Source organism: Hyperolius riggenbachi, chromosome 12 (genome assembly GCF_040937935.1).
Source record: "Hyperolius riggenbachi isolate aHypRig1 chromosome 12, aHypRig1.pri, whole genome shotgun sequence".
Classification (NCBI taxonomy): domain Eukaryota; kingdom Metazoa; phylum Chordata; class Amphibia; order Anura; family Hyperoliidae; genus Hyperolius; species Hyperolius riggenbachi.
This window is the reverse complement of record NC_090657.1, coordinates 59,999,716-60,022,055: the sequence shown is the minus strand read 5'-3', so window position 1 is coordinate 60,022,055 and position 22,340 is coordinate 59,999,716. Positions and strand designations below refer to the sequence as shown.

At 46.0% G+C, this 22,340-nt stretch overlaps 1 protein-coding gene and 1 long non-coding RNA gene across 8 annotated transcripts in view; one reads left to right on the top strand and one right to left on the bottom strand.

Moving 5' to 3' along the window:
• Positions 1 to 22,340, top strand: part of LOC137541874 (uncharacterized) — a 601,362-nt gene that overhangs the window by 362,530 nt on the left and 216,492 nt on the right. The window contains exon 9 of one of the 7 annotated variants that reach the window (XR_011025295.1): positions 8,464 to 8,580. The exons of the other annotated variants lie outside the window; for them this stretch is intronic. This is a non-coding gene — a long non-coding RNA (uncharacterized lncRNA). The remainder of the gene's footprint in view (positions 1 to 8,463; positions 8,581 to 22,340) is intronic. 7 annotated transcript variants of the gene reach the window in all.
• The window catches only part of ANKFN1 (ankyrin repeat and fibronectin type III domain containing 1), a 964,382-nt gene continuing 944,906 nt past the window's right edge, over positions 2,865 to 22,340 (bottom strand). The window contains exon 22 of the mRNA XM_068263418.1: positions 2,865 to 3,711. Coding sequence (XP_068119519.1) covers positions 2,927 to 3,711 — 785 coding nt within the window. The 3' untranslated portion in view covers positions 2,865 to 2,926. The remainder of the gene's footprint in view (positions 3,712 to 22,340) is intronic.

Sequence of the window (22,340 nt, the reverse complement as noted above, 5' to 3'; positions counted from 1 at the left end):
GCGCGAGCTCAGCACAGCTTAATGAGAGGAGCGCGAGCGCAGCACAGCTTAATGAGAGGAGCACAAGCGCAACACAGCTTAATGAGAGGAGCACAAGCGCAACACAGCTTAATGAGAGGAACGCGAGCGCATCGCAGCTTAATGAGAGGAACGCGAGCGCATCGCAGCTTAATGAGAGGAGCGCGAGCTCAGCACAGCTTAATGACAGGACAGGAGCGCAAGTGCAACACAGCTTAATGAGAGGAACGCGAGCGCAGCACAGCTTAATGAGAGGAACGCGAGCTCAGCACAGCTTAATGAGAGGAGAGGAGCGCAAGCGCAACACAGCTTAATGAGAGGAACGCGAGCGCAGCACAGCTTAATGAGAGGAGCGCGAGCGCAGCACAGCTTAATGAGAGGAGCGCGAGCGCAGCACAGCTTAATGAGAGGAACGCGAGCGCAGCGCATGCTATGCTGCAGTAGTGCAGCTTAGCGTGCGCTGGTAAATGTGTGCTCCTTGTAATTAACGGCCACTCCACTGAACCCACCCTGAGGCCCAGTGGCTTTTTAGAACTTGATGCCTGTACTTTGATTGGCCCAATAGGCTGCCAGTCACAGGCAGCCAATTGGGCCAATCAAAGCACCAGGATCACATCCATTAAAGCCATTGGACCCACGGGGGATGAATGGAGTGGCCGTTACAAGGAGCGCACATAAGTTACATAAGTTACCAGCACATGCTAAGCTGCACTATGGCCCCATAGCGTGCGCTGAGCTCGCACTCCTCTCATTAAGCGCAGCTTGACGAATCAAGCCCTATGCACAATATCTCATTCGGATTCCATGGAATTTAAATTTCCGCATTTCCAATTGGGAATCACAAATCGGATTTTCCTAGAAATATGATTTACTGAAACTTGGTAATTTTAGCCCAATCACCAAACTCGGGAGCATTGGACCAATCAGAGAATGCAGAATTTTCCCACAAAATCAGATTACCGCTGTAATTTTAGACCACTAACAAGACTCGGATACTACCAAGTATTCCTGAGCCTTGTGATTGGTCAGAAATGTCCGTGGTATTCCAATTACCACAGCAAAATTCTGGTATTGGACCAAACAGAGAATACAAAAAAATGACAAAAATAAGGACTCTGGCATCGGGAATATGCAAATGTTGTAGTTGGCATTTGCAGAAATCGGATTTTCCGCCACTTCTGAAATTGGCATTTCCGACCATCCCCAACGGTAATCCTGTGTAATAGGGTAAGTTAGTTAAAGTTATTTCCAAAATATAGCTCAGCATAAAGCAAAGCTGGTCATCTTCAAGTGAAACTCCACTTTCCATTTAGTTAATAAAAATGAAAATTGAATTTTCGAAAAATCCTTTGCCAGGTCAGTTCTATAATTTGCAAAGATTTCACGAAAAATGATTCAGATTCTTAGAGAATATTTGGAGTTTTGGAGACCAGGGATGGTCAATGAGATGAAAATAACTCCACGTTGATGCAGGATAATGCAAATGTATGCAGTTTAAAAGCAATCAAATCTTGCCACATTGGCATTTGGTCCATTTTCAAGCTGAATATATTTATATTTGGGGTTTTTTTTTTGGGGGGGGGGGGGGGGGGGTTGATAGGGTCTCATGCCAACCCCTTGGTACAAACATACAGTCAGTTGAGTCCGAGATCTCCTAACCTATCCGATAAGATCAGATCGATTAAATTGATCCAATTTTCAGATTGGTCCCATCAATCTGATTGGATTGGTTAGGGTATTTTAGTCCATTAGTGGTCCCAAACAATCATTTCTGATTGTTCATTCATAAACAATAGTTTAGCTAATTGTATCATTAGTGTCCACTGTAAAAAAAATGGTTGGGGCCATTACGATTTTGCTACCTATTCTCTGTAGTGTTATTGCAAGGAGAAGAACATTATTATTATTAGAGTATACAGTCATGTCATCGACTGTAGCCCAGAGGTGATCACAATCTATTCCCTACCATAGGAACAGTTTAATAATGTCTCTACCTTAGTTGAAGGCCCATTATCGGTATATTTTCGTAGGGGGACACAGACTTGCTCAGAGGCAGACCATGCAAACAGGGAGAGAGCATCCAAACTCCATGCAGATAGTGTCCTGGGCAAGATTGGGCCATTAGTGCCAAAAGGCATTCTGTACATGCAGTGTACAGTACAGTCAAAACATCCCATGACTGTAGTAAAGTAAACTGTAAATTAGAAGAACATTTTTAATAATTTTTAATTGCAAATTGACCAATATGACATTAATTCAACCTGTTTACTACAAAAGTGGATTCGCGCCTCAGGTCTTGGCTTTTAAAATTATTTTTTGTAGCTATTGTCCATAATTTTTTTTTGGGGGGGGGGGGGCATCCTGTACAACACTGAACTTTGTGCTGCAATCTAAGCTTATGTCAACCTATGGCCATGCTCCCATGATTGCTCCGTGCACCTCTGCTTACATCACACTCCATTACTTCCCCCTGCCTTCTTAAATTATAACTTTCATTTTGGGTTGCAAAGAATGTCAGGACTTTCTGCGTGAGAGATTTGTGCTGCATTTTTTTCTTCATTTAACAGTCTGCCTTCACTGGTGGATGAGAGGCCTATTAGATTTGGAATATTTACATACGCTTTAAATTGCTTAAAGATTACAGCTGGGCATTTTGGAAGTATTTCAATAGGTTAGAAAAATTACATTCTGAGGACTAGTCAAGTGTTTCACAACCATCGCTCAATGTGCAAACAAACCATTACAAAAAAAAAATCTCTACACAGCAACTTCGAAAACACACAAACACAACAGTACCAACAAAGGTGCCTTTTTGAACAGCAGCAAGATGAGATGAACCTGTAAGATGCAGAGAAGGTCTCGGAATTGAAAAAAAAGTCCTAATTTTAGCACACTGGATCCCACTTCACTATAGCGTGCTACTAAATACTTCTGATAGCTGCACATTGCTCTTCTCGTCAGAGTCCGTGTCTGGTGCAGCAATAATTTGCAAGGTGGGTTCCTTGGACGGTGACCGAGAACCATCCATACTCATAGTCCATGTTTTCATCTCCTCTTCAGACAGAATTTGTTTGTAAGGCTCAACGTAGATTCTTCGGACATTAATCTTTGATTTGCTGTCTTCTGGTAAGCTTGAAGCATGAGGTAAGTAAGGGCTTCGAGGCGGATCCACTGGTATCGTCACTTGTTCCCCAGAGGTAGGTTCTTCAGGTAGGTCCACAGCTTGAGACATGTGCTGGGTGTAAACACCTTCTGAAAGGGACAGAGACTGGGATTCACTATGCACTCGCAGCCAGCGGTGATGCCGAGTAAAATAGTTGCAGTGCTGATGCTTTGCGGACCTCTTCTTGCCAAGAAGGCTCAAGTGGTGCTTTGAGTTTGAGGACTTGTCCATGCTTTTTGAGGAAAACCCTACTACAGAAAGGTTGTCCATGTATCTAGTGCAGTACTCCGTGCCGGGATCCAAGGCACTACATTCTTCCTTCAAGCTCAGAGAAGGCTTCATATCGTGGACTTGTAGAACATCTGGGGCACTTCCACTCAGGCCCGACATGACTTGCTGGGAGATGTCATTGGAAGAGGAGTACACCAAATCTAACTCGCGAGGACTTAGAGCATCGCTGGAATCATAATCGCTATCTGTGGGCAGGAATACTTCAGAACAGCCTTCTTCATCCGAGCAGGGTTGGGAATCTGAAAAACAGAAGAAACAAAGGATTGTAGAATGTGATCAACAGGAGTGAAAATACATGTTAATAGACCATTTCCAATCTACTTGAGAGAAAATACCGATATTTTTTTTCACATTGATTTTTTTTTAAATAAGGTAAAATTAAACTTTTTGAGTGTCGAAGGTGTAATCAAAAATCATTTTGTAATAAGTTTGATTTTTCACGCTAAAATAAACGATTTTTTAAATTTTTTGGGGGGTAAAAAAACGTGTGTTTTTTTCAAATATTTGCATCGGAAAGAAAAAGTTGTTTTCTTTGACCATTTTGCGGAAAAAATGCAATGTATTTTCGCGAATATGTTCTCGTAATTGAAAATATAATTTTCGATGGGAAAAAGACTTTGGTGAAAATTTGCAAGCAACACTGCATTGCATAAGAGAAAATAGCCCACATTTTTAGAACCTGTACACGTGGCCTGTGTGCCCGTTCCCACAATTTCTTTGGATCTACTCACTGATAGTGTCTGATTAAGCCCCCCCCCCCCCCCCACCACCACCAACCTTGAGGGCTTCCTATTGCTCCACCTACCTACAGTATTTGGGTAGGCCAGTCTGAGTGTGGAGAGATAGAGGCACCTCAGGCTTTTCCCTCTGCCCAAGGAGCTTACGATAACAAGTGGATGTTATTTACCGGTAGATGAAAATCTAAAGAGGGAAGAGGAGACGGATCCTCCACATGTACATTGCTGACAGTCAACCATAGGAAAAATGTGGTGAAATTGTGATTGGAAATGTGCGCGATGCATATAAAAAAAAAGCAGACAGTTGTCTGATTTTTTTTTTTAACCATGGCGAAACAAAACACACAAATGGAACTCATAACATTTCCTATTTCCTGTGAGGGCCATTGACTTCACTGATGGGTGTGGCGGTGCGAATCAAACAAGTGCTTTTTCTGCCTAAATGCCCCCTCAGGAGATTTCACAGCCCTTACAGGATACTAGTGACTACGCATAGGCAGCACGGTCACAGTTAACACATGCTGTCCATTTATTTAAAGGACTCCTGAACTGAGAGGGAAAGGGAGGCAGCCATATATATTTCCTTTTACACAATACCAGTTGCCTGCCAGCCCTGCTGGTCTATTTGGCTGCAGTGGTGTCTGAATAACACCAGAAACAAGCATTCAGCTAATCTTGTCAGAGCTGACAATAATGTCAGAAACGCCTGATTTGCTGCATGCTTGTTCAGGGTCTATGACTAAAAGCATTAGAGGCAGAGGATCAGCAGGCTAGCCAGGCAACTGGTATTGCTCTGCGACCACCTAACGCCAATTGGCGGCCGCAGAGTAGCTCCCCCAGGACCGCCTAACGTTGATTGACATCAAGTCCTGGGTGGCCAAGATTAGCATGCGCGATCATTCTCTGCAGAGACATGGAGTGGAGCTCCGTGATCAGCCTGCCAGCCCGTAATTGCGGCTGGCAGGCTGTTAGGAAAAAAAGAAGGCATTTACATTGTACAGTGCTGCGATCTAGCGCAGCGCTGTACTGGCGACAGCTCTGTAAGCCACTTGAGGGGACAGCTACGTGACAATCTGATCCCGCTGACGCCCATGAGAGGTGATCATACTGACTGGATCTCGGGGAGGGGTCAATTGTGCTGTAAAACACTTTAGGAATTGACTAACTGATATTTTTTTTTATGTTCAATGTCCCTGTAAGTTAGTTGTTTTAGATACCAACTGGGCTTTCTCTCTTTCCTGTGCTACTTTTTCAACTCGTAGCCTGAGTATATTTAATTTCAAGAGCTTTCGCGTGACTACCCATTTGATAGTTTTAATGACCATTAAAAGTCTTACTGTGTCAGTATTATGAAATTATAGCTTGTGGTCTGGGTAGACTCGTAGGGAGTCAGTCTAGGGATGCAACTTTTTATGTAACATACATCCAAGTTTCAAGATTGGTGAGTAATAAGACAATTAGTGGAATTAAAGTTGGCTCCATCGAATCTCAAACGATAAAAAGTAAAATCATGAAAAAGGGGCAGATAGACTCTTACAATTAATGGCTAATACGAAAATGTGAATAGGGTTCAAGTTCCCTTTAAAGGACAACTGAAGTGAGATAGAAATGGAGGCTGCCATAATTATTTCTTTTTAAACAATACCAGGTGCCCCGCAATCCTTCTTATCCTCTGTCTCTAAGGCTGCTTTCACAGTGGGACGTTACAGGCGCACGTTAGAGCAGCCTGTAACGCAGCCCACAGCACAGTAATGAAAAATCAATGGGCTGCTCACAGTGCCCACGTTGCATCACAGTGTAACGCTGGACGTTCTTGGAAAGTGCAGCATGCTGTGCGTTATACTGGGCTTTAGCTGCGTTAGACTGCTTGCACATGCTCAGTGACTAGCCACATGGCTAATTAATATTCACTGCACTGTGCTGACGTAACCTGGACTCATTGTCCTCAATTCACTAAGATTTATCAAACGTTTGATAATTTACCTCATGGGAGAAATCTAATTTTGAATTCACTAAGGTGTTATATATTTGTTGAATGTTTTATCGATAAACTGTTCAATAAATATGTACCACATTAGTGGATTCAAAATTAGATTTTACCCATGAGGTAAATTATAAAACGTTTGATAAAGTGTTTGATAAAGCTTAGTGAATTGAGGCCATAGTGTTGCCCGGATCATGAATGAATCGTTCATTTGATCCGGATCTTTTTTGTGAGTCGAATCATCCAGATCATCACAATGATCGTTTCGGTTCACAGTGGTGGTCTGTCTGGAAGAAGCGGGAACATACAGAATGTACAGTGCAGGGAAAGTCCTGTCCTGCTAGTCATTTCACCCAGTCTGCTTCCCTAGTAAAATGATTCAAAAGATTCCATTCAAAGATCCGGATCTTTTCAATGATCCGATTCAAATCATCTGAATCCTTGAAAAGATCCGGACCTCCCGTCACTATCCTGGAGCAGCTGTTCTATCAGTATAGAAAGAACGAAAACAGCGCACCAAGAGCAGCATAACGCGGCTCAATCTGACGTCCAACTTCAACACCACTTTGCGTTGCGTTAGGGGCACATTATGCGATCTTAGGCCTCGTTTACATCTGAGGAGCGCAGATGGCCATGCGATCCGAACGCAGCGCATCCGATCGCACGCCATCTGCGCAGCTGCCCGGCTGATCCCATGCATTGACAGTGATGGGATCAGCTCTGCGCTTCCGGGCAAAATGCAGGCAGCAGTACGCAAGCGCTTCCCAGCGCATCGTACTGCTGCGCAGCGCAGTAGATGTAAACGGTAGAAAGGCAGTCTATGCCCTTCTGCCGTTCCTGCGTTTCAGCACATCATACGCGCTTCCATATCCGCACGGAAGCATGTATGATGTTAACGAGGCCTTAACGTCCCCTAAAACGCAACGTCTTGCTGTGAAAGATGCCTCCTACTTTAAGCCATAGACCCTGAACAAGCATGCAGCAGATCAGGTGTTTCTGATTAGCCACATGCTTATTTCAGGGGTGCAGCAGATCAGGTGTTTCTGATTAGCCACATGCTTATTTCACACTACTGACCAGAAAGATCAGCAGGACTGCCAGGTAACTGGTATTGTTTAAAAGTTACAAAGATGCCAGCCTTCATATACCTCTCACTTCAGGTTTCCTTTAAAGCAAACCTGAAGTGAATAATAAACTTATGAGATAATGAACTGTATGTACAGCACAGCTAAGAAATACAGTATAACATTAGTAGCACAGAAAAGAGTCTCATATTGTTTTCCAGTACAAGAAGAGTTAAAAAAAAACACTTCAGATGTTATCTATGCAAAAGAGCTTCTCTGAGCTTATTTGACCCAACTTGGGTTCAATACAGACCTGTTTTCTGAGGCACTTAACCTTTTGGGGACCGACGATAGTAAATCCTATGCCGCACTTGTGGCTGTTCAAGCCTGATTTGGCGTAGGATCTACGCCACCTGCCGCTTCTGCTCCTGACGCGATCGTGCGCACCAGAGAGGGGCGATTAAGCTGTCATTTCTCCACTCAGTGATCAGGAGCTATCGCGTATGGCTCATGTGATCACTACGATCCCCGGCGGATCATAGTGATCGCTGTTACTGATGTGGTGGGGGGGGGGAGGAAAGGATCCACTCACCTTCCTGCCATTCCCCTGACAATCCCCTCCGCTCTGGCCGGCATCTTCTCTCGCTCTGACGTCAGTGCCGGGTCCTGGCTTGATGAGGTCATCAGGCCACGCCCCGGAACTTAACGGCAGTACGAGCGGGGGATGCCGGTGAGAGCGGAGGGGTCCATAGCGGCTCATCACTGGAGCCTGGGAGGTGAGTAAAAGCTGCTGCATACAGGGGGGACACCTGGCCACACAGGGGACAAGATGCCCAGCAAGCCCCAGCAGGGATCCAGCTGCCTGACCCCCACCCCCCCCCCCCCCAAATTTCGGCCCCTTGCATGCAAAGTCGCCTGGTCCTTATGGGGGGTTAGGCAGCCAGTTCCCAAATGGTTAAACAGCCAAGAAACAGTGACAGACAGCTTGAGATAGGGTTTTAATGCAGGAAGGTTCAAAGGGTCATTCTGCTTTGCTTCATAACTTAAAAGACAGAGAGTGGTTCTAAAACTGCAACTGTGACAGAATGATGCAATGTTATAAAAAAAAAAGCTATATAACTGAAAATAAAAATTAGACTCTTTTTCTTGCTACTAATGTTCTATTTCTTATCCGTACTACACATAGTTTTTTTTTTTCCCCTTCAGGTTTTCTTTAAGATGCTTGAAATTGATCTACCCGATTTCTAGCTTATCTTCAACAAAGCAAAATGCAGAGATTCCAAGCTTCAGTAGTAAATGGGATTAGAAGAAGCCTTGGAGAGGGTAAGAAGGTCACGGTCGTAGGGAGATGCGTTTAGCGATCCATTTGCGCAGAAGGAGCGCGGCCCTTATCACCCGGACTCCTCGGCTTTCCTGATGACTTGGTGTGATAAGCGTGTTTCCATTATCCGGCAAATGAACGGTGCTGGAGACAAGAATGAGCCTTTTGTGTGAGCACCGTCTGTGTCAGGAGAATGGGTGTTGGAAAAGCCTCAGGCCTCCAGCAAGTCCCTGATGAAATCATAGCAGATTAAAACTTTATACTGAGTACACAGCAACCTGTAAGGCAGTTAAATTGGGGTGATGATGTAACTTGTGTTGAAAGCCCTCGTTCAGCCTTTTTTTTTACATGCATAGAATAGTAAATCTGCATTAATTATCTATGCACAGTGTTTTGTGCATTACACTACTGTACTTTTATATACAATTATTTCCAAAAACACCTGGCTGGCCTGTAGCCTGATTTCCTGTACAAATAACAGTGCACGTTTGCTGGAGACAACACGGCTGGTGGGGCAAACCAAACTGGGAAATTGTCCCAGCGCCCCTAAGATAACTTTCTTGTTGATCCCCATCCATGTGCAGCAGTGTCCCCCATTCCACGTGCAGCCCCCTGATGCATATGTAATGTTCATGAACAGCAGCCCCTCTCCTTCATGTACAGCTCTTTTGGGCAGCAGCAGAACCCCTTTCCCATGTATTCCCCGTTTGCAGCTTCCTCCTCCATATGCAAAAATCCCTCTTCCACGACCAGCCGCCCACCTTGGGCTGCAAGGCCCAGGCCTTTGAGGCCCCAGAAATCCAGCCATGCCCCCCAGGCCTCCCCCCTACTTTATTATGGCGCCCCCAGAAAGATTTTGGCAGTGTATCGATGCATCTGTCCTGGCTGGCACGCTCCTCCATTAGTTTGTGGCTTCGTATGTCAAAAACAAAATGGCCCTAATGCTGATTTGTGGGGTGTGGGGAGGTTTTTTTGCCCAGCGACCCCATTGTAACTAGAACAGGCCCTAGTACAGTTGTCAACACTCCTCCCCATCACGTGATCATTGACACATTACGGCTATGTATACACACTAGATTAAACTTGGCCAAGGTGCTTGATAGAGACTGCCTCGGGTATGAAACTAGTGTGTGTCTAGCCTACTGATGCTGCACAAACTTTCGACATGCGCATCTGAGCGACTCAGAGTGCATTGTTTTTCCTGCTCACCCCCACCTGTGGGAAGCAGTTCCACAGTCCGCCGAGCATCGTCCCTATTCAACCCTTCAAAGTAACAGATGCATTACAACAGCCTTGACCCCCAACTGTTGCCTGAGGGTACCATCTGAGAGACTAACCCTTTGTGGCCAGCACTGCATCTGTCTCATAGTGATTGACCTCTCAGGAGCACAGGAAGGAGCTGGACAGAGAGCACCGCCCTCTAGCTGGGAACACTTATGTGGCCAGCTCCATGCTCCTTGGTGTTACATGACTTTTTTCCAAACTAAATTTATTCCGGTAACTAGGGATGAGCGATTGAAATTTTCAGTCTCACAGGGAAATGGACCCAATCCCACCGAGGAAGATTTTAACAAATCTGGGGGTAGATTTTGCATTATACATTTAAAGCTGAATAATCCCCAGATGATGGAGTGGGGAACCTCACACCGACGCCTGCCAACAAATGAGGTTCCCTGATACCTCTTTCTACCAGCGGGAACATGGGATGGCCCACAACGGGCGCACATGATTGTGAAGAGAAGGCTAGTTGGCACCGCTTGCAATGTAAACAATAGCTCTTTATTTATAGCTCAAATACATAAAACCAAGGAGAGTGTAGCAGCTGCAGCTGACAGCTTGCTGTGTCACTGTCCTTTCTTCAGAGCTGTAGAGCTGCCATCTCCTTCAAACTCACAATCCAAAATGAGCCCTTAAATAGTAAGCAGCTGATTGACCCACCAGTCAGCTGCAACGGGCGTACCTGTCCATCAGAGGGGGAGCCCAGGGGTAGTGGACCTAATGGGAAAATACCAGCATAGGAAGTGAACAATTCCTCCAAAATACATCACAGCAGAGGCTTTCCACCCACTCTGGGCATGTAGCCAAAGCACAGCCCATATGCAAAACACAAGTTTAAATAATAAAGATAAATAAAGATGATTAATGAGAAACAAACACCCCCCCCCCTTTCTCCCTACCAACAGAGCTCTCTGTTGGTGGGGTCTGATCACCAGATCCCCCCAGCCAGCCAATCACAGCGATCGGCTGTCATAGGCTTTAGCCTATGAGAGCCGATCACTCTCTAGTGCCCCAGGGGGAAGCCATGTCGCACAGCTGTCCCCGGTACAGCGCTGCTGCAGATCGCAGCGCTGTACAATGTATTTAGACGGCAGTTTCACTGTCTAACAGTCTCCCGAGCGGCAGACTGGAGATGCGCGCACAGCCTGCGTGCGATCTCCTGCAAAACAGAGCTCCAGGACTTTATGCCAATCTACGTTAGGCGGCCGCCGCGGCTACGCCGGCCGGCCAGCAGTTAGCCAATAGATGGTATCATCCTGATTCAAAACTTCCTGCTTTTACTGATGGCAAACACGGTACAATACTCTACTGATGTAGAACATGCTAGCATCACCTGCTGCTTCCAGTGGGGGGCTTCTAGGATGCATATGCATAGCTCACAACTTTTTGAGATGAGAAAGGAGGACACATTAAGGGCTCGTTCAGACTACGCGCTGCCGTGCACATTTTGGCAGCGCATATAGTGTGCGACATGCAAGAATGGCAGAAGGGCATAGACAGCCCTTCTACTGTTCTCATCATATGCGCTGCTCAGCAGTGCGATTGCGCTATCGTGTGCTACATGCATTTTTGGGATCTGTGCTGCGATTCCCAAAAATGCATGCAGCACGCAATAGCGCAATCGCGCTGCATATGATGAGAGCGGTAGAAGAGCTGTGTATGCCCTTCTACCATTCTTGCATGTCACACACTATACGCACTGCCAAAATACGCATTGTAATGAATGGGATCTGCAGCGCAGCGCGTAGTAGCGCAGATGGCGTGCGATCAGACACGTTGCGTTCCAATCGCACAGACATCTGCGCTAAATGATGTGAACGAGGCCTAAAGCAACAGGGGCAGCCATACTATCTCTGATAAAAAAAACAAAGCAAAACAAAAAAACATATACCAGTACTTACATAACACATGTATTGCACTGTCCACATTTTGATTTCAGTGAATATTATATAGTAAATAAAGAGAAAACTGTTCAAGGCGTTTTCCATCTTTACTGCTTCTGACATTTTTTTTCTCTTAGAAACTGCATTGTCATGTCTACTTTGCCTTGTAAGAACATGTAAGCACAGCATAGATGTGATTTCAGCAGCTTCTGCAGAGGGCTGATGTGTATTTTCTTTCTCAGCCTCAGACTGTCAGATTGAAAAGGTGAAAGGGGAGATAACAAGCTTCCCTCTTTGTGGCAATGTACCAGAATAGAGCCAGGCTGACTAATGGCCCATACTCACGAGGGACTTTTGTCGCCTCAACACGCGGCGCGCGCGTGTTGCGGCGACAGGTCGCCCGTGAGTATGGGCCGTCGCACGCCCGCGCGCCCCCGAACTGTCGCCCGTCGCTATGTCGCCATGCAATTGAAACTTTCAATCGCATGGCGACAGTCGCCGCTGCCCCCCCGCCGCAACTGTCGCTAGTCCGCGTGAGTACGCGGACTAGCGACAGCAACCTCCATTGAGGTTCACAGACCTTCCGGCGGGGGGAGGAGGAACGTCAGCGACAGCTTCCGCCTTGCCGCTGGTCCCTCTTCCGCATGTGTACGCGGAGGGACCTGGCGAGAAGCTGTCGCCGGCCTGTCGCCCACACGCTCACGTGTGCTGGCGACAGGCGAGTTTTGCAGCCCGTGAGTACGGGCCTTAAGATGAGATTCATGACAGCAGAAACATTTATGATTATATTGCCCACAGACTGAATGTAGACTGCATAACACACACAAGCAATGGGTACATGGAATTTGATTTTATGACTGACAATCCCACTTTAAGGAGTAAAAGACGTCGTTTTATTATTCAGACCAGACTGTTCCTTCCTATCATCATTACCGTAGTTCTCCTTCGTTTTAACATTGAAAAAAAAAGAAATGTCAATTTAAAAAATAGAAATAACGTTTAGAGTTTATTTAACCACTTAAGGACCACAGGCTTACACCTTCTTATGGCCCATACTCACGAGGGACTTTTGTCGCCTCAACACGCGGCGCGCGCGTGTTGCGGCGACAGGTCGCCCGTGAGTATGGGCCGTCGCACGCCCGCGCGCCCCCGAACTGTCGCCCGTCGCTATGTCGCCATGCGATTGAAACTTTCAATCGCATGGCGACAGTCGCCGCTGCCCCCCCGCCGCAACTGTCGCTAGTCCGCGTGAGTACGCGGACTAGCGACAGCAACCTCCATTGAGGTTCACAGACCTTCCGGCGGGGGGAGGAGGAACGTCAGCGACAGCTTCCGCCTTGCCGCTGGTCCCTCTTCCGCATGTGTACGCGGAGGGACCTGGCGAGAAGCTGTCGCCGGCCTGTCGCCCACACGCTCACGTGTGCTGGCGACAGGCGAGTTTTGCAGCCCGTGAGTACGGGCCTTTAGTGACCAGGCTATTTTTTTTTACAAATTAGTGCTCTGTAGGTTTAATAGGTCGCTGCAGAGCCATATGATTAAACACACAAATTACCCCCCCTGTTGTGCCCACCAACAGAGATTTCTGTTGGTGGGCTCTGATCGCTGCTTTAGGCTTTTTTTTTGTTTGTTTTTTTAAATTAAAATTGACTTATTTTTTTTGTTTACACTCCCCCCTCCCTCCATCTCCCTGCCAGACAATCCTCACGATTGTTTTTCATAGGCATCAGCCTATGAGAGCGACCGCTCTGTGGGCCACTCCAGGAGACAGCCTGGTGACACGGCTGTCCCCAGTACAGCGCTACCATAGATCGCAGCTCTGTACAATGTAAATGGATGGTGAGACATTTCGCCGTCTAACCGTCTGAAAGCAAACTGTTAACGAAGCTCTGCTCTGTCATTCAAGCGGGGATGCGTGGGCGATCCCCTGCAATCCCTGCCCACTGCTCTACGCCTTTCTGCGTTAGGCAGTCGGGAAGGGGCTAACACAGTTTTCAGTATGAAAATACCTATAGTTACAGATATCTGTACATCAGTCCAGAAAGACAGGACAAATGAAGTAAAAAGAGGGACAAAGGGATTTAGTTCCCAAAGACGCATACAGTCAAAAAAGGCACATGGAAAAAATGGCACACGCTGATGCTGTTAATGCTTTATCTGATAATGTTAATTACTGCTAACGTTAAAACGGTAAATACAGTTATCAAATACATTTTTTACTGCTAAATCAATTTTGATGTGACGTGAAAGATGGCTGCTGATTTTAGCGGTTAATAGCAAAGCCCCCGTGAGAGATAAAAACACCAGATTTTCAGGGTACTAAAGCCGACAGGCGGCGGCTGGTCGTTTGTGCTTTTACCGTTCCATGTCAGTTCACGGAGGGTGTCTTCGTGAACAGCCTGCGAGCCTCCGATCGCAGCTCGCAGGCTAATTGTAAACACGCGGGGAAGAAATCCCTGCTGTTTACATCATACGCTGTTTTACATCATACGCAGCAGCGCCGTAAAGGAGATCGGCGATCCCCGGTCTTGGATTGGCCGGGGATCGCCGGCATCTGATAGGCTGAGGACTATCAGAGGCGGCGCAGGACGGATCGCCGTCCTGTGCCGCCCATGGAGCGAAGGGGAGGGAGGGAAGGAGAGGGAGGAATAGCGCTGCAGAGGGGGGCTTTGAGAACCACCCCGCTCGGCCACACGGAGCGGCGGCGATTAGACCCCCCAGCAGGTCATCCCCCTAGTGGGGAAAGAAGGGGGGGGAAGTCTGGTTGCCCTGCCTCACTGCTGATCTGTGCTGATTGTGAAAAAACAGCCTGTTCCTTAAGTGGTTAAGGGGGGAACAAGAGGAAAAACGTTTAAAAAAAAAAAAAAACGTATAGTTTTTGAGAAAATTGATTTTAAAGTTCTTAGTGTGGGAAATGTTTTAATAGCCACTGACTTTAGCGGTTAATAGCAAAGCCCACAAATGTTAAAGAATGTTAAAGATTAACATTTTTTTTTATTTCCCACACCTTGAACATGTATATCAATGTGTATTATTTTTTTTTTATGTTCAGATTGTGGGAAATAAAAAAAAAATGTTGTGGGGTTCCCCCTCCCGAGCCTCTTTAACCCCTTGTCCCCCATGCAGGCTTGGATAGCTAGCATGCGGAGCCCCGGCCGCGTGGGATTTGGCACCCTGAGCTATACCATCCCATATGGTCCATGGTATGGGGCTCTGGAGGAGAGGGGTGGGCTCCCGCTCTCTCCCAGAGCCCTTGTTCAATCCACGGACAAGGCGTTCATCCCCACCTCCAGTGCACCAGGCTGAGGTGGGGGCTGACGATACCCTGAGGGGGTTAATGGTAGCATCTGGGAGTCCCCTTTAAGAAGGGTACCCCCAGATGTCAGCCCCCTCCCCAGGAGAAATGACCCATTTACACAAAGGGTTAAATTAAATAAAATTACGACGATGAAAATAGTAATTTAATATTCTTAAATACTTACCTTTAAAAAAAAATGTTCCCATGCCAATATCCCCAGAAATGATCTTTAATCAAGGTCGCAAGATTAGAGGATATATTTTTTTTTAAAGGTAAGTATTCATGGTTAATTTAGATTAATATAGGACTTTTCTCCTGGTTGCATTTTTATTTCATTAACCCTTTGTGGAAATGGGTAAGGGGTACTTTTTACCCCTATACCCATTTCTCCTGGGGCGGGCACTGGCATCTGAAGGTCCCCTTCTTATAGGGGATCTCCAAATGCCACCATGAACTCCCCCAGGGCATGGTCAGCCTCCACCTCCTTCTAATGAAGCACCGGAGGTGGGGAAGAGCCCCTTGTCCATGGATTGGACAAGGGCGCTGGGGGAGAGGGGTAGGTTTAGCCGCTTCTCTCCCCCAGAGCCCCCCATACCATGGACCATGCAGGCTGGTATAACTCAGGATGCGAAACCCCACTCGGCCAGGGCTCCGCATTCTGGTTATCCTAGCCTGCATGGGGGAAGAAAGGGTTAAAGAGGCTCAGGGGGGGGGAACCCCACATTTTTTTGTTTTTTTTTGTTTATTCCCCACTCTCTGAACATATATATTAAAAAAAATACATTTACGTATATACATGTTGATACATTATCTGTAATTTTAACGCATTTCAATCGCGACTTTTTCCCTCTAATTTTAACATCAATTTTTTTTCCTTTTGTTCCCTCAGTTCTCCTTAACGTTCCCTGCAAATTTCGTGTTTCTAGCATGTTTGGGGGATTTGCTATTAACCGCTTAAGTCGGCAGCCATTAAAACATTCCTCACACTCAGAACAAGAACTTTAAAATTGATTTTCTCAAAAACCTTATAAGGTCTTTTTGAAAAAAATGTTATTCTTTTTCCCATTATCCCGCTTGATATACCCGGAAAATTTGGTGCTTCTATCACCTACAGGGGCTTTGCTATTAACCACTAAAGTCCGTTGCCATCTTTCACTTCACATCAAAATTGAATTAGTGGTATAACATTTATTTGATAACGGTATTTACCATTTTAATGGTAATGATAAATAACGTTATGGCCTTACGCCATAAAGTAACCATTCAAGCTGGTCCTCGTTTACCATAGTCTTGAAAGGTGGTGCCATAATGTAGCGGTGGAGCTGTGCGCCATTTTTTCCTGCTCCCCCCAAAGAGGGACTGTCTTTCCAAATGGACAGTTGGCTGTAGGGATGGTCGGAAATGCCCATTTCTGATTCCACGGAAATTCCAATTTCAACCAATTTCCAATTTTCTGTTTGTTTGATTTCAGAAAAGTATTTTATTTTATTTTTATTTTATTTTTATTTATTTGCTTTTTTTGTTTTTGTTTTGTTTTTTGTATCAGAGAATGCAAAATATTGCGCACACACACAAAAAATTTGGAAAATTGAGAACCGGAAAATCAGAAAATCATGTAATTGGTCTGAAATGACTGCGGCAATTTTTACATAAAACTTCAGCATTCTCTGATTGGTCGAATGCGTGTGACTTCTGTGATTGGGCTAAAATTACCAAGTTGCAGTAAATCAAATTTCCACAGAAATCAGTTTTCCGATTTCCAGTTTACTGATTTTTTAGGAGGATTTTATTTGTAATGTTTTACATCAAAGAATGCAAGAGAAATGCTCCAAAAATTGGAAAATCAGAAATCAATTGACCGCAGTACAATCTGCATTCTCCGATTGGTCCAATGCTTCCAAATTCTGTGATTGGGCAAAAATGACCGAGTTGCAGTAAATCAGATTTCTGTGGACATTTCAATCCCGCGGAATCCCAATGAGCATCCCTAGTTGGCAGCTATGCTCTGTACCCCTCCCTGCAGAGTGTGTTTCGTGCCGCCTGCTGCTAAGCGATCCATTGAGAAATCTCTTCTGAAGACATCCCTGATTCAGGAAGAACCCTTATTTATTTTTTCGGCCTCATTGACTTCCTGTGTTTGTGGTTTTGGAGGCTCCCTGTAGTATCTGTGGAGCACTTGGGGCAGCCCTGTTCTCATCAGCCGCACTCAGCGGCCCCAGCCCTGGGGAGACGTCCTTTGCAGGCTTACGTTTATAATTGCCAGCAGCAGCACACATGTCTACCTTGGTAATCAGGCATGCTTCCCTTGTTTTGTCCTCTCCCCTTGCCTGCTGAATGGTGATATCCACCCCTTCAGCGCTGGAGGAGACTGACGCTCGCTGTACCTTATTTTTATAAGGGTGTTTATGTCACAGACAATCTGTCACTGTGGTGTTACTAGCACATAGGCGGTATGTTATATAGCCTTCCATGCAGTGTCTCCAGTCTCGTCTCAGTTATGTCTGAGAGGCTTTTTCTGCCTTGTTTGGTGAAGCTAATCTTTTCAAGCCGGGCTTATTGAGAAGAGAGGATGGTATTCAGCATGATGTCTCGCAAACAGAATCTTAGGAGAACGTTTAAAGAGGACTCCGGGGAGCTGCAGATGTCCGATTTCTACGTATGAGGACAACCCAGGCCACTATTTTTTAGAAACGCTGGTGAATTGGGAGGCTAATCAAAGATGAAGGGGGGGAGATCCAGGCCTACCAGAGCCAGTGGTTCCATAGGGGAAAACTGGGCTCCCCAGCCCCCCCCCCCTCCCCTTCCCCAAGTGATAGTGGTCCCTGCACAGTACAAAAGAGTACAAGCTCTATCCCATACAGCCATATCAATTCCTGCCATGTACTGATGAGGTCCAAAAGCCCGAAACAGGCTGTCTACATGTGGGGTTGGTGTGGCTGTGTAAAATTAAAAGCTATAGGCTTGCTATACACCAGCGGTTCTGGATGCTAGCCTGGCTTACAGGGGCATAAAGAGATAATTTGCATATTCAGTAGTGGTGCATTGTGGGTAACCACAAATGTTCACTTACAGCTCAATTATTGCAAGTTTCCTTCTGTTTCAAGAAAGAAAATTACACCAAGCTTTGCTTATTAGTAGGAAGTCTTTTCGGTCTCTGTTAGCCCCTTATTATTATTGTTATTATTATTATTATTATTGATTTATAAAGCACCTTACATTCCTAGTAGTTTTGGGTCACCCTGAGCTGCTTGGTTATTCTGTTGTACTGGTCCACGCCCTATCCAATTAATCCCTGCTATGTACTGGGTAATCACAAATGTTCAGTTAAGGGAGTTATCAGGGTAAAACAAAATAAGCGCTACGTACCGGGGGCTTCCTCCAGCCCCAAGCTCTGCACGCAGCCGTTTGCCGCAGCTCCCTCCCGGTCCCTGGTGATGACGTCAGGCCAACCTCCAGGTCGGCCTGTACTGCGCCTGTCAATCACCGCCACATGGACCGGAGTGGACTGCGCAGGTGCAGTACAGGCTGATTGACAGCGCCGCTCGTGCAGGCGCAGTACAGGCCGACCTGGAGGTTGGCCTGACGTCATCTCCCAGCCAGTGTTGCCAACCGCCCGTGAATTCTGTAAGGAATTCAGCAGCGTCCGTAAGGGCGGCCAGTCGGCTGCCCGCCGTGTTGCAGGAGGACAGCAGTGCAGTGGAGGGAGAGCTGTGGGCAGCAGTGGAGAAGGGGGGCAATCCCCCCCTTCTCTCACCTTAGTGCTCTCCCTCCCTCGCTGACTGTCCCCTCCTGATCTAAGTGCTGAGTGGCTGGCAGCGGGCGGGACTTACCTTCCGTCTCGCTCCTGCGCCGGAAGTTCTGCTGCTCTGGTCTGGACCAAACCAGAGTAGCGGCAAATCATCCCGCGCCGGCGACGAGACGCAGGTAAGTTCCGCTCGCTGCTGCCTGCCAGCCACTCAGCACTTAGATCAGGAGGGGACAGTCAGCGAGGGAGGGAGAGCACTAAGGTGAGAGAAGGGGGGGAGATTGCCCCCCTTCTCCACCGCTGATGCCACAGCTCTCCCTCCACTGCGCTGCTGTCCTCCTGCTGGGGGGGGGTCACCTGGCTACCTATTGTGGGCACATATACCTCTGGCTACATATACTGGGCACATATAACCCTGACTACATATACTGGGACATATACCCTGCCTACATGTACTGGGCACATATACCTTGCCTACATACTTTGGGTACATATACCCCTAGTTACATATACTGGGCACATATAACCCTGACTACATATACTGGGACATATACCTGTGGCTACATATACTGGGCACATATACCCTGCCTACATATACTGGGCACATATACCCTGCCTACATATACTGGGCACATATAACCCTGGCTACATATACCTGTGGCTACATATACTGGGCACATATACCCTGCCTACATATACTGGGGACATATAACCCTGGCTACATATACTGGGCACATATATTCTGCCTACATATACTGGGTACATATACCCCTGGCTACATATACTGGGCACATATAACCCTGACTACATATACTGGGACATATACCTGTGGCTACATATACTGGGCACATATACCCTGCCTACATATACTGGGGACATATAACCCTGGCTACATATACTGGGCACATATAACCCTGACTACATATACTGGGCACATATAACCCTGACTACATATACTGGGGACATATAACCCTGGCTACATATACTGGGCACATATACCCCCTGGCTACCTATTGTGAGCACATATACCTCTGGCTACATATACTGGGCACATATAACCCTGCCTACATATACTGGGGACATATACCTCTGGCTACATATACTGCGCACATATATCCCTGGCTACATATTCTGAGGACGCTGGCTGTTTGCCATTATGTGCATTTACTGGTGAAAAGCTGTCTCTTATGTGCATTTACTAGTGAAAAGCTGACTCTTATGTGTATTTACTGGTGAAAAGCTGTCTCTTATTATGTGCATTTACTGGTGAAAAGCTGTCTCTTATTATGTGCATTTACTGGTAAAAAGCTGTCTCTTATCATGTGCATATACTGGTGAAAAGCTGTCTCTTATTATGTGCATTTACTGGTGAAAAGCTGTCTCTTATTATGTGCATTTACTGGTGAAAAGCTGTCTCTCATTATGTCCATTTACTGGTGAAAACCTGCCTCCTGTGAAACTATTGTCTCCGTGTCCCTTATGCACCACTCTCGCCCCCCCCCCCCCCCCCCCCCCGAATATGCCCACATGTAGCTTCCCGGCAATCTCGAGGGGAGCGGCACTACTGCAAAATGCCCACTGGGGACATTCCTAACGCCCCTTCCCCAGATGTCATTGGGCAGCTCCGCCCAGTTCTGCCTCTTCTCCGCCCATTCCCGCCTCCCTGCATGATAAGGCACACAGAGCAGAGCTTGCAGTGTTGTGACCCTCAGAGTGGTGGGAATTGAGGCTACCTGATCCGGCTATCCTCCCCTGGATCAGGTAGCTTGTTTTTTGGACAAAAATGCCCAGCTCAGATTCACTTTAAGCTGCTCTTTAACAGTATCCGTTTGATCGGATATCATTGTGTTGATGGTACAGTTTGATAATGAATGTTCAATTTACAGATAGTTTCGTCAATCCATTTTTCGGATCGATTCCACTGAGCGCAATGAGATAGGTTGTGCTTCTCTTCTTGTTTGTGAGCCCGAAGGATAGTTTCCGATCCATTGCAACAATTGGATGGGCCGGTCAATTGTCTGGGTGATGTTAAAGAGGAACTTTACCCATGGACTGAACTTCATCCCAATCAGTAGCCGATACCCCCTTTCCCATCCGAAATCTTTACCTTTTTTTGAATTGTCTGTATGGCTGATATTGTGGTGAAACCCCTCCCACAGTGTGATGTCACAACCATGGTCCTGACAGGTTCCTGTCTGTGAACCTCGTTGCATTGTTGAAAATAACAGCTTTTTCCAACTGCCCACTAAGCAATATCTCCCTCTGTGCATAGATCTCTCAGTAACAAACATCTTTAGTTCTGCTAGGTGATCTGTACGGAATGTCACCACCAGTGATAGATTTCAGGATGTAAATCAGGGAGAGGAAATATTTTACAATGGGAAAACACTGACTAAATCTATAAATAAATATTGTAAATCAGCAATTTTATTTATTATGGTATTTTCACTACAGTTCCTCTTTAATGAGCAAATAGTGCCAATTGTTAGTTCTGATGGGAACCTGTCACTCTTGATGATGATCTGGCCTTTCTGCAGTCTGTGAGAAAGTAAATCTAAGCACTTCATATCTGATACGGACACATTGCTTGGCACAGAGTCCAAAGACTTTAGATACGTTTGGAATTTCTATATTGTACAAGTCCGCATAATGCACGTTTTATTGGATGATGACTGTCAGCAAGTTGTGTTTTTTTTCGAAGTGACAGGAGCCAGAGGCGCCTCCTGATAGGCTACTGTCAGTCCGTACGGTGACATTAAGTGCCGCAGCAGCTTATGGTTAATATACAGTGTCACATTATCTGATAAATACCGCTCCAAAAACATTGCCTCCCCTTTTATCGAAAACCTGCTTTCAACAAGCAAATGGATTAGGCTTCCTCTACCCCCGGGACATCGTAAAGAGAGACTGCTGAGCGAGACACAAGCAGGGGGCAACATATAATGATGTGCGTCCCTCTCCCTAACAATACACACAATGATCCTTATCCAGCGGTCTCTGTATATTCTGAGGCTGGGTGCACATGTAGCAGAAACGCCAGCGTTGCGTAAAACACCGCGTTTTAGCCGCTAATGGAAGTCTATGGGCCGCAGGAAAAAAACACATATAAAAAACGCAAATGCCTTTTCTATGCATTTTACAGTATGCGTTTTCTATGCATTTTGCAGAATGCGTTTTCAAAAACGCTGGTTCTGTTGCATGTTATGCAGGATGGCTGCCAAAACTCACTAATGAAAGTTAATGGGAAAGCAATGGTATGCATTTGTCATGCGATTTCCATGCGTTTTTGCTTAAAAAAATTGGTTACTAATGCATTTTCGCTTCCTGTTGTCTTCCTGATGATTTGCATAAAACATAATAGAAAAAAATGCATATGCGTTTTGTATTTGCGAACCGCAAATGCATTAAATGCATGCAAAATGCTTGTAAAACGCATCGCAAACTTGACCCAAAACTCAACCTTTCACGCTATCTCATATGTGAACCCAGCCTGAGGGTTTAACGTGAACCGGAGGTGAAAATAAACTGATGAGATATACAATTTTTTATCCTCCTACTCCT